The 17,332-nt window shown below is 39.4% G+C and overlaps 1 protein-coding gene across 1 annotated transcript in view; it reads right to left on the minus strand.

Moving 5' to 3' along the window:
- LIX1 (limb and CNS expressed 1) overlaps positions 1 to 13,566 on the minus strand; it is a 52,185-nt gene extending 38,619 nt beyond the window's left edge. Inside the window, exon 1 of the mRNA XM_004375045.1 lies at positions 13,262 to 13,566. Coding sequence (XP_004375102.1) covers positions 13,262 to 13,343 — 82 coding nt within the window. The 5' untranslated portion in view covers positions 13,344 to 13,566. The remainder of the gene's footprint in view (positions 1 to 13,261) is intronic.
- Between the last annotated feature and the right edge of the window lie 3,766 nt (positions 13,567 to 17,332).

Here is a 17,332-nt window from a genome sequence, read left to right on the forward strand (position 1 = left end):
TATATAGTCTTACCAGTTCTGTTTCTCTAGAAAACCCTAAGACAACATGTTTCCAATTTGAGACTGTCACTACACTGAATGTGAAGTCTGTGTTCATGTAAACAGGCATCCTGATGATCAGTCTTCAGCCAACGCTTTGCTCTGGTTTACAGCAATGTTGTAAATACCCACCAATTGTGTGCCTCCTAAGGGGCTGTGACTGAGCCTGCCGTTTCAGTTCCTTCTTTTAAATGAGACACCACAAGAGGAAAGGACCAAAGACTGATGAGGAGCTTGGAGCAGGTTCCTGGGCAGAAGGGCATGAGGACAAGCCAAGGCCATGTCTGTCTGCCTGACTGGGCCAAGTTCAGCCACTTCAGGGTCTGCAGTACATTGTTTTTGGTTATGCAGTTTTTCACCCAAAGTTTCTTAATAAAGTTCCTTTTGAAAAGTGTCTATTCAGTCTCAATGGACAGTAAGGGAAAAGGGCTTTACCTACAGCCAGGGCAAGATAAACTGGTGATCCAGAGTGAATCTGAACCCTAGACATGAGGCTGGTAGCGAATCCTCAGCTGGAGACCCAGGAAACACAGATGGGTAAGAATTTGGCTGATTCAGTAGTCAGGACAAGCTGAGCTTAGCAGCCCTTCTGGTCCAGGGTTTAACACTCACAGGTCATCTTTTGGCCTTGCCTTTATTGAGACAACTAATGTTTAACTGGTGAAATTATTATAAAGAAACAGAATATCAAACGGCCAAGGCTGGGGGTGTGAGAGGGAGTAGAAGGAGAGAGCATTGCTGGGAGACCCCAGGAACAACAGCATGAAATCCAGTTCCTTTTGTGACTCCAACCCGCTTATAACATCTGAGAGTAAAGAAAGCAATTTATCTCTGAGGTGACTTTGCAGATTAAATTTCTTAATCCATTCCTCTGCCTCAAATTGCTTTCTCAGACACAAGCAAAAGACCACTTTGGCAGTTTATTTTGTGTATTAACAACATGACAATTTGCTGTGTTGTACACAGCTTGGCTGCTAACCAAAAGGTCAACAGTTTGAACCCACCAGTCGCCCCTTGGAGGCCCTACGGACAGTTCTACTCTGTCCTATATGGTCGTTATGAGTTGGAATCGACTTAACGGCAACAGGTATACAGACATTAGCGTGGCTGTGTTCTTCACTGTATTTTGGAATTTCAACACGGCAAGAGTTTTCACAGTGGTTATTAGATCCCCAAACACACCTTTTATAAATGAGGTTTTCATCTTCCCCTTTCTCGAGCATCCTTTCAGGTGATAATGTTTAGCAGCAGGGTTTTCACACAGGCAGCTGACGGATGAAGAGGGTAGGCAATGTGGAGCACCTTAGCTCTCCATCCGCTGACCCTCTCCAGTAGAAATTTTCTATCTGTGTCAACCAGAATAGGCTCTTTACTTGTCCCCAAACATATGGTACTTATTTCTCATCTGTGCCTTTGTTCATACTTGGAGTGTTGTTTCTGTCCCTATCCTGCTCTCCATCCATCTTGTTTACTCCCATTCTTCAGAGGAAATACCACCTCCTCCATCACGCTATACTCATCCACTCCAGCCCACATGGGCCTCCTTTTTTTCAGCTTTTATCCCATTACTGGCCCTGTGTCTTAGCACTTAATCTCCTATAAACCATGCTAATAAAATGGACGTGGTGCTCCTGGCTAAATTTATCAAGGCAGACTTGTCTGGACTTCCTTCTGGCCAGAGGAATGAAATGACTTGTGGTAACAATTCATCTTATAGACTACAGTTTTCTGCTATTTAACTCTGTCGTATGGGTGTGCCTTCTCTCTCCAGCAGATGGTGAAATCCTAGAGCACAGGGACTCTGGTTTGTTCTTCTCTGTAGCCTCCCTGGTATCCTAAATAGGACTATTTACTTAGAGGCAGTTGTTGAATTTATTTGGAATCTAAGAAAACTCAACATAATCCAAACAGTTTGAATGCAATTAAATGAAAGTGTAGAAGATAAGTCAGTTCGAGACATGGAGAAGTCAGGACTTCATTCTGAAATAGAAGGTTTCATGTGTGATCTGCAGTGACGCCCCCAAGCATGGGTGTGGTGGCAGCAGCCAAGCCCCAACTACAGATGGTGGGAGTCGGTGCAGAAAGATGAAGTCTGGTCAGGGTAAATGACGGGGTTGCTGGTCACTTCTTTGCTTGGGTTTTATCTTCACAGTTAACTAGGATTTATGAAAACCCTGAATGGGGACGTCTTGGACTGCCAATTCAAATCAATTTATGTTGACTGCTGGGAGCATTCTATTGAAAAGGATTTGAAAGTAGCTTCTGGGATCTATGGAACAGAACATCGTAATCCACCAGGAGTGGGGCCCAGGTGTGGTATATATGTCGACAGTGACCTTCATAGTATGGCGTAATAAAGAAGTTCAATATAGGCCTCTACCCACAAAGATTTACAATTTGATTGGAGAAATAATATATTCAAAATATAATTAGTGGACAAATATTAAGAGTACTAAATTGTAGAACAGAGATAATTTGATAGTAGTCTTTAAAGCTTAAAAATTTATGGCACAGTTATAAAATTTATGCAAGAGGAAAGTAGACGAGTGTGGGCTTATAAGGTTAGAAAAAAATCTTCATCAAAAGAGTGCCTAAATGATCCACCTCAGAGGAATGAGGTTTAGACAGGGTTGGAGGAATGGAGGGAATCATGCTCCCAAAGGAGTGAGGGTGACATTTAACAAGAAGAGTAAGAGAAACAATTATGCCTGAGCTGAGTGACAGGAAAGGGTGCCATTAGGAAAGGCATACTATTGGATGAAAGTTAGAGTAGGGGTCTTGGTTTCTTTTAATAATTGGAAAAGAACCTCATTCTTTTGGTAGCCTAACTTTACCCAGGTGGAAGAGAAAGGAAGGAGCACAGAGTTCCTAGTTCCTTGCCTTTGCCCAAGGTGTCGTGTTGCCCACGGTGGCTCCATCCATGTACAGGTGGAGCCACAAGCCACGTAGCGCAGGGCCCCATCACGTGGAAAGAATGTGTGATTACTCTTGTGCATCTATGTGAGCCCAAGGCAGAACATTTTTTTTTGGAAAAACCTGGGCAGAAAACCCATGAGAAGTGAGTAATCGATGAAGCGAGCAAGAGATTGCTCCTTCTACAGCTTGGAAAGAGCATGAAACCACTTCAGAGAAGAATGTCAATAACTGGACACTCAGAGGGATTTTATCCTAAAAATTTAGAACTTATCATGTATATTATTATATTTTCAGTTTTACAGGTTGGACACTATGGACCTGCTGATAGAAACACCATCTCTGTTTTCATATGGAAAGTCTGAGATGTAGAGAATTTAAATGCTCCATAGACTACAGAATATGTTACGGAAGAATCTTCAAATACAAGTACTAATTCCCACATAATAAAATGCTTACTGCATCTTGTTTCTCCATCTTTTCTCAATAGGCAGGCAGTTAACTTGGTGGTGAAAAGCATAGACTCTGGAGCCAAACTGCCTGGGCTTGAATCCTGTCTCTACCATTCACCATCTGGAAGATACCTAACCTTTTTGTGCCTCAGTTTCCTCATCTGTAAAATACAGTACCTATATTATTCAGTCCAGTTGCCATCAAGTCGATTGATCTATATCATAGGGTTGTTACAAGGCTTAAAATGGAAAATGTTCAGAATAGGGCTTCACACATAGTAAGCACTAGAGTGTTAGCTGTTATTTATAGTTAGAGGTGGTGAAGGAAGAAAGAAAAAGGCGTGATTATATGTTTGTATACTGCATCTTTGAATCTAACTGTTCATGGATTGGAAACCATGTCATTAAATATTCTAAAAATGGTCTGCAAGTCTGAAATTCTCTAATTGAACACTTTATGCTATTTAATTTATTTCCAAAATATGTGACGAGTTCAGAGATGGACATGAGAGAGCTCATTTGATGTCATTGACTGGTAAAGTGAAAGCTTCAGAATAACCAGAAAATAGATAGATGAAATTCTACTTATCTCAAAAATTGAAAATATGGTGACAAAATCATTTTGATTCTCCTGGAATCCAGATTTCTGGATAATCTGCCCTTAGAGGTCCTTTTGAACCTTGAAGGAACTGGTTCCCTGGAGTTACCTTCAGGTAAAACAATAGCTTAGTAAGCAGCTTAGCAGAGACATTTGGCCTTAGGCATTGGGTTCTTTTGGAAAATTATCTATGTGAAGCCAGCTTTGATAAACAGGAACTCCAGGATCTGACTAGAGGCTGTTTTAGGATGTATGGCATGTCCTTGGATACTGTTTCTGTAACCTGCCCTGTGTTTTGATGTTATCTCTTGATAAATTAACATATCAATGACCTATATAATCCACTTTCACAGTTCTCTCTTTGGAGGGCCTTCACAACATGTTCGGGTGATGCTGCCCGATTAGAATCATATCTACTTACCATAAGTATATTCTATTACACTAATTTTTGGTGTTTCTCTAAGCATTTAGATTTTTGACAATGGGTTTTTGCCCCAGTCTTTCACTTTCTGATGGATGCTAACCTTTAGCAAAAACTACAAAGAGAAGAATCAACTTTTATTTCAAATTAGTGGTTAATGACTGCTTATGCTTCAGGAAAGCAGAAACAATGTAATTCATCGCTCAGTTCAATTACCTAGTATGAGATAAACTCTGCTTAGAATTCTGACAATCACTTACCTACAAAAAGGGATCTTAAAAGTCTATTATAAATCTATCTATCTATATATAAAACTTTATGCCCTATGTAAGGAAAAATTCTCTCAGAACAATATCCCTTGCCAAAAAATGAAAGACAAATTTGAAAGGTTACCATTTAAGAATAAATCATTAAGAGATTTTCAAGATGGGTAACATATTTTCAAATTGAGTTTCTGCCTCTGAACAGATGGATTTACGTTATGCAATGATTTTATATAACCTTCAATTATATTAGCCTTAGCAGGTGATATTTTAAAATGAATTTAATTAGTATTTTCTAGTCAAGCAATTCAACCATGTACAACTTGCTCTTACCAAAGTGATTTCTCAGTTTTGTTGAGGAAATAGCAGGAAATGGACCTCCAAATTTATGCTGCTGATTCACTGTTCATTCAAAATGGATTGCAAAATGGGGTGCCTTTGGGTCTTAGCTGAACCTCAGTACACTGAACAGAACTTGCTGTCTAGCAGCTTATAACCATTCTCAGACTTTGCCAAGTTTTGACCAGGTTAATGGAATCTTGTGGACACAGCTTGTGTGTAGGGCACCAAGACCCACTGCTGTTGTCGAGTCGATTCCGACTCATAGCGACCCTATATGACAGGGTAGAACTGCCCCATATGGTTTCCAAGGCTGTAAATATTTACAGAAGCAGACTGCCACATCTTTCTCCTGCAGAGCGGCTGTTGAGTTCATACTGTTAGCAGCTGAGCAGTTTAACCACTGTTTTCACGAGGGCTCCTTTGTAAAGATTATAGCCTAGAAAATCCTATGAGGGAAGTTCCACTCTGTCTCTTGGGGTCACTATGAGTCAAAAATTATAGCAACTGAACTTTTGGTTAGCAGCCAAGCGCTTTAACCACTGCACCACCAGGGCTCCTGTGTAGGATACAACATGTAGGAATGTTGGGCCCCTTTCTCTTTTGTGTAGACTCTCAAAGGTAGCCACAGCCACACAGCAGGATTGAGACGGCTTGGAGTCTTGCTTTGTTCCCAGCACCAGCAGAGGAGCTTTCCTTTAGTAAAAACCTTTCCCTTAGTTAAAAAAAGAATCTGAGTCAGGGCCTCCCTCCTTCAGCAGCTGGAAAGCTCCCTTGTGTTTATTCTTTTGTTTGCTTTTTCTTTTCTTCTTTCACTACTGCTCCCCACTGTGAATACTCTCCTGAGGGAATTATGATCCTTTAGGTTGTTTTATAAAGTTAACCTTTCAGGAAATTCTCCAAAACATGCAATAAGGATATACTTCTTTTTTTTTTTTGGTTTAATTTTCATCTTTAAAATTTAAAATTGTAGAAATGTGCATCATATGGGGAGAAATTTAAATAACAATGTAATTGTATATTTGGAAGCCCAGGGTAATAATTTTTTTTTTTTTTTTTTAAGGAGAGAGGAAAGAATATGGAGGAGAAAGAGGAAATCACAAAGACAAATTAAAAAGTCATTAAGTATACCAGGGATCCCAATGGTTAAGAACTTAGCGGCTAACCAAAAGGTTGGCAGTTCGAATCTACCAGCTGCTCCCGGGAGACCTTATAAGGCAGTTCTACTCTGTCCTATAGGGTCGGTATGAGTCGGCATCAACTCGACGGCACTGGGTTTGGTTTTGGTTTTTAAGTATACCAGAATTGAACAGTTGCAGCAATGTGCCTGAACTCACATATATGGTTTATATGTGCACCTAGGTTGGCTGATGTCATCTGATCACAAAAGCTACATAAAATAAAAACCTGATGTATCTTATTTAACCAATAAGCAAGCATATGTCCTTCCCATGTTCTACTGGGCACTGGCATTACACAGTATTTAAAAGACTTTGTAGGATCACTGATTTTAGACAAGGATCAGTCGTACTGGTTGCTTTGCTGACCTGCTCTGTTTAGTTAAAATGGTTAAATCTGTGCAAATATGGCTTTAGGCTTATAACGTACCTTCTCTGGGAAAGCTTTTGATGAACCTCCACAGCTATCTAACTGGGGTCTATGTACAAAGCACTAAAGAGCGTGGTGCACACTGTGGAAGCCCAGAGCTGAGCGCGGACACTGAGGATGCGTGTAAGGATCAGCAATCTAAGCCACTGTGCCAGTGTGGTATACGGGCTGATTCTGGACTCTTCGTCAAGACCAACCCCAGACAGCTCTCTGGGGAAGTTGCCTGAGTGACTGTATTTAACTTCTGAGCTCCTTTCTCCCTCCATCTGTTTCATCTAGCTGTCAACTTAACCCTGCATATAATTAGCCTGGAACTAAGGTGTCAGTGGATGATGGCTTAGAATGGCCCCAACACAGTTTATTTCATGATAAAGGAGAACACCTGACAAGGGATAATTCTCCCTACTGTTTGTAAAGGACAAAGTCAACCAATTAGAGATTAAAAAAATTCTGTTGTGCACCTGCTAGGTGCCTCGCCTCGTGGGAGGCAACTTGGGTGTTACAGAGGAGTACTCTGCCCTCCTGGGACTTAGGTGTGGATGAAAACACGTTGGTGAAGACACGTGAGAGAAATGCAAACCAAACAGTACAGACCATAAGTGGCAAAGGAGTGGTGACTAAATGATGGGTTCCCACAGCTGCTGCCTACTGGGATGAGATCGAAATAGGGATGAACTAATCATCATCCCAGCAAGGAAAAAAACAAAACAAAACCATAATTCAAACAACATTCTATGGAGACCATAGAGAAAATACAGTGAACTACCAAACCAAACCAAACTCACTACTGTTGAGTCCATTTTCACTCATAGCGACCACATAGCACAGAGTAGAAATGCCCCATAGGGTTGCCAAGGCTGTAATCCTTACAGAAGCAGACTGCTACATTGTTCTAACAAAGAGCAGCTGGTGGGTTCGAACCGCCGGCTTTTTGGTTACAGAGAACTACAGGGAGTGTAATAATTGTCTGTTTTGTTAATATTAAACTTTCACTTGGATTCTTTTATTTTCTTTTTCTTTTAAATAGGATTATTTTAACTACCTTGACAGACTAAACTTACAAGGACATTTGAACATGGAGAAAAAAAGAGCCGTTGGGGTTAAAACTTCAATATGAACTGTATTAAATAAAGAAGATTCTTTTATGAAAGGCTTCTAAAGTTTTCTTACATTTCTTAAATCAATCTGTAGCACATAATCAGTAAAACCGTATCATTTAAACAGAAAAATCATAACTTAGAAACTCACGCTAATGCAGCTGTAACCTATTATGGGCTGTAACTTAACACATGAGTTTCAGAAGTTGTTAAAATAGAGTTCAGGCTAACAAATCTTAACTGTTTAAAAAAAAACCCTATAGTGAGATGAGACAGCAGACCATGAAGAAGTATCAGATTTTACCACAGGATGGATGTCTATCATATTTTATTTTGATTTATTAAATCTTATTTACCTATAAGAAATAAATGTATTAGGACAGATATGGCCATTTAGAGATCAAAAATCACCTATTTTCTTTTTTTCCATTCTGAAAAATTTTCCTCTGGGGCTGAGATATTTTAGTATTTAAACCCTGCCAAGTGTAGATTTACTGAAAAAAAGAAAAGAGAACAACTCTTATGTCACTGACAGCGGATCAGAAATCTGAATTTTTCTCTTAGTATAAATGCAAATGAAAGTAGTTACATCCTATAACAAATCAAGTAAAATTAGCATTTGAATAGGCTTCAGTAGAAAGGACATCTCCATAGTTTAGATGCTAACATTATCACAGTTCAAATTATTGTAATCAAGATACAGTCATTCTTCTCAAATCAGCTAGTGAGCAGTAGGGTGTTTTTTTTAGCCACATTCTTCCAGGCACACTTTCTGTGGAGGTATGCAGTGCAATATGTGTAGGGATTTTACTGCACAAGTACCTTCATCCCTTACATCCTACTCCATTCTTTTCTTTGAAATGAGAAAACTATAAATGTATCATCAAATTTATAGATTTCAAATATCTACGCTCAAAAGCATGGAATGGAGAAAATACTTGACTGTTGAACAATTTTGCTCTCTCACATTTCATGTGGCCAGGTTCATGATTGCTAAGATGTTTTTAATAGCTCTGCAATCTGGCCCAATTTTTCTAAAGGGTAAAAATGTACTTTTCTTTGAAGTATTCACCTACCTGATATAAATAAAACCTTTCATGAAGAAAAAAGTGTCCCCAAATGGAAGAGTTAATGCACCTCAGATGTGTGAGAAAATTACTTCCAACTATACAGTGTTTAGTAAAGTTTCTATCTTGTTTTTTCGTTGTAAAATTTGAGGAAAAATATTAGTGAAATCTCATATATCACTTTTTAAGTCAAAGCTAAACACCAATGCATTCTGATGGCTACAATGACAATTAAACTAACTATTAAACAATCTATTTGCCTTGATTTTGGCCTTCAGTCGGTGAAGTGGCTTCTCCCCACATGTATATTTGATGTTTACAAATCTTGCATTTTGCCTGAGTTGGCAAATGGATTCTGGCTGAGAAACAGCAGTAATCATCCCTAACTTAGGTATCAGGAAGTATACCTCCAATGATGTCAATATAAAATTTTCCTCAATGCAACGTAAGTCCATAAACTTCCAGAACTAGTCTAGGATCACCATTAACGGCAATGGTTCCCTACTGCCTGCACTTAAGCGTACCCTTCCCTATCTGGCTCCCACCTGCCTCCTCAGCCAGGTCTCCTCCTTCCCCAATATGTCATTCTTGTTTTGCCCAATCTGCCTTTGGACAAGTTTTTCCCTCTTTCCAAAAATGCCCTTCCCCTCTCCACTCTCCTGTCACACTCCTAATCACCCTTTATGGCCCTGCCTTGCTCAGATGTGTGGTCGGTGGGCTCCACCCACATTCCCAAGAGAATTCACTTCTCTCCCCTTTCAATTTTCCCAACAGATGGAGCTATTACATGAAATGTTAATGTAGCACTTCTGAGAGGCAATGTCTTCTCATGGCCAACGGTGAGGAGTTGGAAGACAGAGTTTGAATCCTGGTTCTATCATTTACTAGCTATGTGACCCTGGGCAAGTTACTTTAACCTCCATGAGCCTCAGTTTCCTCATCTGTAAATAACGATTTTACCTACATTACCACTTGCTGTGAGGAATGAATGTTCCTAGCATAGTGCCTATCACATTACGAGGGCTTAACATCCTCACATTACTATTAAATGGATGACAAAAGAGCACAATAATAGCAGACAAGCATATTACACTCTTGTAATGTAATTTGGAGTTGGGGGCAGTGGTTTGTTCAGTGGTAGAATTCTTGCCTTCCATGCGGAAGACACAAGTTCAATTTTTCACCAGTGTACCTCATCTCGACCTGTCTGTCAGTGGAGGCTTGCATGTCACTCTGATGCTGAACAGGTTTTAGCAGAGTTTCCAGACTAAGATGGATTAGAAAAAAAGACCTGGCAATCTACTTTCAAACACCAACCAATGAAAACCCTATGGATCACGACAGTCCGATCTGCAACGACCATGGGGATGGCTCAGGACCAGGCAGCATTTTGTTCCTTTGTGCATGGGGTCACCATGAGTCAGTGTTGACTCGACAGCAGCTAACAACAACAATTTGAGGAGTTAGCACTCAGATTAGGAGCTGAAAGCGCAGCCATCTTGAAATCATGTGGTGATTTCTTTAGAGAAAGCACGTGAGAACCGTCAAACAGTAGCAAACAAATAGTAAGCTCACACACATTCTCTCAAAGGAGCTGACAGGGGCTGCCTTTAGGATAGCTCACAATCCTAGGTTGTGACGCATGAGTTGAAAAGAAATTGGGTATTACACAAAGCCAAGAATGGAAGGCAACATGGAGAAATGCCATCATTTCACTGCAGTGGGACTCTGGGAGGGTGGAGACTCCCTTGTTACTCAAATGGTTGCAGTGATGAGGCACTTCTGTAGTGGAGAACAGCCAAGTGTCAGCTTAGATGAGCAAATTGCAAATTGAGAGCCCACCTTACTTAAAACTCCTTTCTACTATTTTTCATTTGAAATGTGAAATAGGGAAAGGGAAAAAACAAAACAAAACTTGTTATGGAATTCATTTCCTTCCAGGAGAGAAAATAAAAAAACAAATCACAACTATTGCCAGATGAACACCTTGTCTAAAATGAACGACAGATTTAATGCAATGCATCGCAAAATGCCGTTTGCAGGCCCTCTTGGCTGAGAAAAGCATTCAAATTTTATTTCCTTAAATGAATCTAACTATTCCCATGTGCATCTGCCTCTGACTAGAAAACGCTCTGGGTGCTTTTCCTACCCATTTGAAAAGAAAATTCACTTTTCTATTGCTTATTTTAAAACAAATCAGAAGACAACTGAGGCAGCAAATTAATTGAATGATCATTTACGCTCCCTGCATTATATGTGTCCAAAGAGTGAAGAGAGGGAAAAAAAAAACCTTGCATGTTTAGAAAAGATATTTAGAAAAAGTCTAAAAGTGTTCTTTAAAACTTTGCTCTTTGTTCAACTGTGCTGGGTTTTAAAAACCCCTGGATCAGCTTTCCATCGTTCAGGAAAGCAAGGTAGCAATTTTTCTCAAGGAATTGGCAGTGAAGTGTTCAAGTACACAGACCTTTCTTTCTGGCAGGAAGACTTGAGGTGGGGGGAGCCAAGAGTGACTAGAGCCAGAGGGGGCTGCTCAGAGCCTGGATTCCAGGCTGGTGGCAGCTTTTTACAGGCTGCCAACAGGAGTGTGGGGGCAGCAACTTGGGGGTGTGCCAAAGAAAAGGGGCCACGTGCCAAACGCCGGCACGTGCACTCTAGGTTGCCAAAGCATGGCATAGCCCCCAGACACACTTTTGATGTCCAGCCCCAGAAAGTAAGCAGGCTCGTTCCCACTTATTCCACAAGGATAGTGAGGTTAGATGCTTCCACATTATGAAACTCCCAGTACAGAAATTTGCCATTTGGCTTACATTCACTTAGTTATTTTTTTAGATTAGAGAAAGCCAGAGGGAGAGCATCAGCGGTTTAATATGCATACCTCTTAAACCATGTAAGCAGTTGCCCAGTCTAGGGGAAGCAGGTGATGGCTGGTTTTTCATATAAATGAGTTCCTGAAAAGATCTGGATGACAGATCTTAATGCGTGTTTTATTTTAGCCCTCTTTCTATTTGATTCTCTCTTCTAAACTGTAAACAATCGCTGGAATTTAGTTCAGCTTTAAAAGTGAGCCATGCAATTTCAGATTTAAACTTCTTAAATTTCCCCTCCAATTTCTTTTTACTGCTTCCACTATCCAAACTCTCAGCCTAAGACCTTGGTCCTACACAAATTATCCAAAGCTTTGGGCAGTCCAGGAGTGCTTTTACTTTTCACTGTTGTAGGAGGGAGACATTCTTTCCTTCCCTCTTCACTTAAAGAAACATAACAAGCCTGAATAGTCTCCACTAGACTGCGGGAGGGAGTGCTTTTCATTAGTTCTAGCATAGCTACTGACAAATGCTTGAAGACAATATTAAGAAAGAGAGAGAGAAAAAGAGAGAAAGAAAGAACGGAAAAAAGAGAAAGAAAGGGCAGATTAGTTGCAGTTTAATTTCTAAGAGGAGAAAATTATAGAATAAAATTATCTAACACTTCTCTCTTTTCATAGCACGTATTTCATATAAACTAAAATGACATCTGCAAAGTAACGTTATTCAGCAATCAGAAAGCAAAAATCCAAACCATTGATGTTTTGATGGAGACAAAAATTTACATAGCTATTCAGAAAGAGGAAAGCTGTAACCTATAGAAAAAAAAACACAAAACTTCCATATGCATTTTACCTTTCGGGCAGTTCCATAGCAAAGTTCTTTTTCAGAAGCCCTTTGTAATATGAAACTCACTGTAGATAAGATACAATGTGAAGATCGTCTGTTCTGCAGCAGCAGGAAATCAAATTGGTTCCAGAAATGAAGTTACATGACAAATGGTTTAATAGCATTGCTGGAATTGGAAGCTTGATTGAATTATTTTTTTTCATAATTGTTTATTAAAAATTGAAATAACTTTGAATAGCTGTGTGGATTTTTTGGGAGTGTTGCAGAGATGGAAGGCATCTCACTTTATTGACCTTTTTAACTAAACTGTTATAATTTGTTATTAGAATTTAAGAGCTCAGAGGCAATTTATTTTTAACATTTTGCCTGCAACAAAAATGCTCAGACAAACACAACACTTGGTTTAACATAACTAATATATTTTTCTTAGGATTAAACAAGTTAACACACATAGGTATATTTTATTATCATTTCCAAGTCATTTTTAGTTTTAATATCAGTACCAACCAGGCTTGCCTTACTTAAAAAGCATCTGGAAATATCCTTAAGTCTTAGGCAGGTCTTAGATTTTAGAAGGAGAGACTTCTAAATGGTTACCAAGACATATCACCGACAAAATCACCCAACAACTAATGCCTGTAGGTGAAATGAAATCATTCTTCTGACTTTAGTCAGGAACAAGTTAAATATCACTTGGACCACAGCACACGATTACAGAGATTTAAGGGAAATCGTACTTAAATAGGATGTGACTGGACGTTTAGGACTATTTTCTAAAAAGTCAAAAAAATTTTTCCTCTGCAGTACTTACAGTCTTTGAAAACCAGCGCCGGGTCTCTGTGAGGCAAGACTTGGGTAATGATGTGTCTCAGGGATTCCAAGGTTCTGTCCATCTTGGGTCTGCCTTTGCGCGCCTCCTGCACAGAGTGTCCTCATGCCTAAATTCTTGCAGTCCTGGACTGAATTTGTGCAGCTCATTGATGCACTGGATTACCAAAGAATCCCTTTTAACATCTGCCAATCAGACATTTCCCAGAATCTAAAGACCCCTCAGGGGGCCCTCCTCCCGGGCTCACTTATCTTTGTTGTATGCTGAGCTAATTAGCTTTAAAGGCTGGCTGACTGGCGGGTTCCCATTGCTTCCTTCTGTTAAACACACCCACCTACAGGCTGGCTGGGGAAGCTAGCTAATCATGGGAACAGCGCTCCTCTCCATCCAGGTTTTGCCTGAATGGTGTACAGCTTTCTGACTTGGGTATTTCTTTAGGCCCTCTATCTTCACTGTATTGCCCCAAGAATATAGAATCAAGGATATTTCTCAAGGAAATTTTCTAAGTAACAAAGGGAGAAAGTTCTCGGGACTCTCAGCTCTAAAGCAGTATAATTTAAATTCTCCTTTGGTGAAGGACGTAGCCAGGCACCAGATTATGCTTTCTATTTGAATTCAGGAGTGTCTCTCCTGAAGCCAAGTTGTGTCTCCCCCCGCAAATTACAGTCGCTTGTGATGGGCAGAGGTAAGTAAAACCTGGTGGATTGTTTTACAGCTTGCTTGGGAACATTTGTTTCCCTATTTACCCTTCAAGACAAATTATCCCTAAGGATGACTTTAATTAATTCTGATACTGTTCGTTTCTTTTCATTTCAAGATGATAAGTCTTTCTCTTAAAAACTTCAGAAGAGGAGAAGCAAAAATATATTTTCAAAATACAGGAAGTTATTAAAAGATTCTAAGAAATGGAGATTCTTTTTCCACATGTCCTGTACCATCCATAAAAATTTGCTAAGTAATCTTTCCTCAGAAGACATTATAAATAAGTCATCGTGTTCTATTGAAGTAATAAGGATTCTGACCAGATGTAAGGAACTGATTTTATGGTTGTAGAAGCCCTGTGGTGCAGTGGTTAAGAGCTTGGCTGCTAACCAAAAGGTTGGCAGTTTGAATCCATCTGCTGCTCCTTGGGAACCCTATGGGGCAATGACAAGGGTCGGGTTGGAACCTACATTAGTTATTGAAGGGTTGTTGAGGATTTCTTTACTTTTATTTCAATGTTTTTCCAGGGTAGGTAGAAGAGACTGTTTTCCAATGTTCCTTCCAACTTTTAGATTTCATAATTATACTGTATTTTATGATTAACTGAACCAGTTCTTTAAAGCGTATATAAAAATAAAAATGTCTTCCATGTGATCAGCTTCATGAGCTAGTTGGTAGAGGGGTAGGTTTAATGAAAGGAAACAGAAGGAACGAGGCTGTAATAATAATTCTTGTTTTAGTGACTATCACTTAGCAAACACCCACCGAGAGTATATACAACACAGACACATACACAGGGCTGCCCCGGAGTACAAAGACATTGTGATAAAATAGAAGCTGAAAGAAGTACCACTTCATATTAAGACACTTATTTAGGGTCCCAGACTGCACTTTACAGTTCTATAGGCTGTACCAAATAGGAAATAGTCAATTTCCTTGCCATTCAGGAGTTTATAATTTTAAACATAACCTAAATGGTTTGTGGACACAAAACAGTTGTATATTGATTGGACACAAAGTATAAATGCACACAAAGGAATACTTTCAGTGTGATACTGAATTGAAAACCAAGATATTTAATATATATTAATTATTTAATTATATTAGAGAACTGGGAGAAATAATATGGAACCCTCAAAGAAGTGAGACAGATAAAATAAGAGAACAATTGGAAATCATTGATGCTTAGATTTCAATCAATAAACAGACATTTCTACAGGCTTAAATTTACTTCCAGCAGTACTTAAAAATATTTTGGTTGTGTAGTGTGGTGGAAGGAACACTGGATTGGGATCAATAAGATGTAGGGTTTGAGTGTCCTTATCTCTGTAACTTGAGAAAGTCACTCATCTTCTCTGGGCTCAGAGTCATCATCTACAAAATTAGAGAGTTGAGCTGGATGCTTTCTTTCAGATCTAACATCTATGGTATTATGGCTACATTACAAAATGAGCTCAAATTTTATCACAGACTTTCCAGCCTTCTGGAATATCACATATTTACTCTTAAAAGCTGGACAAATGACTTCTATTCCAACAATCAACCTCTTATCCATTCATCAATATGAGAGACACAAATTAATATGACAAATTAAAAAATTGCTCACCGCTAATATTAACTACAACGAAAGGTAAGAATTTGTTAAGAAAGCTAAGCTTAAATCTCCACCAAGAGTTTTATAAAGAAGGCAAACTATGAGCATCTGCAGAGTAAACCCCAAAACAGCTTTGCAAAGATAAGCTTATATGCAAATCATGATCATTAATGACTTATATTTTAAAAAGTAAAAAAGACTACTTCCCAGCATGATGGATTGTGCAAAATTCCAGTCAGGCGGTATAGTTTCTTCTTTCCTACTAAGCCCAATCCTTCAGCAGAAGTGTTCTGAAGCCTTTGCTTATGTATTTCTTGTCTGCCCATAAAGATTTCTTGCCTTAAATTACTGTTATAAGACAGTTTAGAAAAGCAACCATGTGGTTTCTCGCCATTCTCTGTCTTTGAGGTAGAAAGCATCTGATGGAGATGGAAGCGTCTGAGAAACCCCTGTGCAGTATGTCTATTTTAGTACAAATTCGAAGTTCACATGCTAGATGTCCCTTTAAACCGTAACCATCTGTAGGTGTATACCAAGAGCAGAAATTACAGTATTGAAACAGGGTAGATAACTCCAGTGAAAACCAAAGTGGTGGTTTTTACAGATCCTTTCAGAGTACTATTCAGAACTATAAGAAAGGGCATCTAACTGACATAGTCAATGATCAAAATTACCACCTGAAGGCTCAGCAACACTGACCAAGCTTCCAGGGGGTACAGAGATCTTTGAGAAGGTGAGAAATGCAAGGTGGCATATTCTCCACAATGCAACAACAACAAAAATCTATAAAAACAATCATTTTGCTGGTAAGGAAGAGAAAATGCATTCCTGTCATTTCAATAGCACGTTTGTTTGGTAGCTAGCTCTTAAAAGTCATAAAAATGCTAAATGTTAAAATAACATCCAGAATGTTAGAAAACATAATGTATGCATCAAAGAATCATCTTTCGTTAAAAACAGAAGGAAGCGCCTCCATTCCCCACCGCTCATGCCATAATTCCTGGGTGAAGCGGCCGCAGCAGGCCAGGCAGGAAGTGGGCTTGTGGGTGAGCTGCAGGTGAGGTAGGTGAGACTTCAGGTCCAGAGAGATTTCAGCTAAGGCATACAGACTGCAAGGATTTTTTAAAAAGCCATTTTGGTATTTTACATTGTAAGTGTAGTTCATCTTGATTCTGACCCATCTTTGCAGGCTAGGCTGTTTGAGTACTGCTTGAATCCTGTGACTGAGTCTTAGCTATCCTTCCCAGATTTAATTATGGCTTACCATACCAGTTGCCTTGGAGTCAACTCTGACTTAGGGAGACCCTATGTGTGTAAGAGCAGAACTGTGCAGCATAGAGTTTTCGGTGGCTGATTTTTCAGAAGCAGATCACCAGGCTTTTCTTCCAAGGAGCCTCTGGGTGGATTCAAACCACTAACCTTTTGGTTAACAGCCAATAACGTAAGCATTTGAGCCACTCAGGGACCCCCTCCGAAGAATAGCCTGCAGTAACTGAGCCTGAGCCAATTTACAATGACCCTCCCTAGGGAATCAGGTGACTGCTGGGAGGGAGAGGACCCTGAATTAGATTTAGGATGATTCTCTTCCCTGAAATAATTTCTTCATTTATTTGCTAATGCCTTCATTCTTAAAAATGTACAAATTAAGATAAAATAGTTGAGGTTGTTAACCAATGTCATAAAACAACATGTGTACTACTGTTTCATGAGAAACTATTTGTTCTGTAAGCCTTCACCTGAAGTACAAAAAAAAAAAA

This window comes from Trichechus manatus, unplaced genomic scaffold, assembly GCF_000243295.1.
Source record: "Trichechus manatus latirostris isolate Lorelei unplaced genomic scaffold, TriManLat1.0 scaffold00032, whole genome shotgun sequence".
In the NCBI taxonomy this organism is placed as follows: domain Eukaryota; kingdom Metazoa; phylum Chordata; class Mammalia; order Sirenia; family Trichechidae; genus Trichechus; species Trichechus manatus.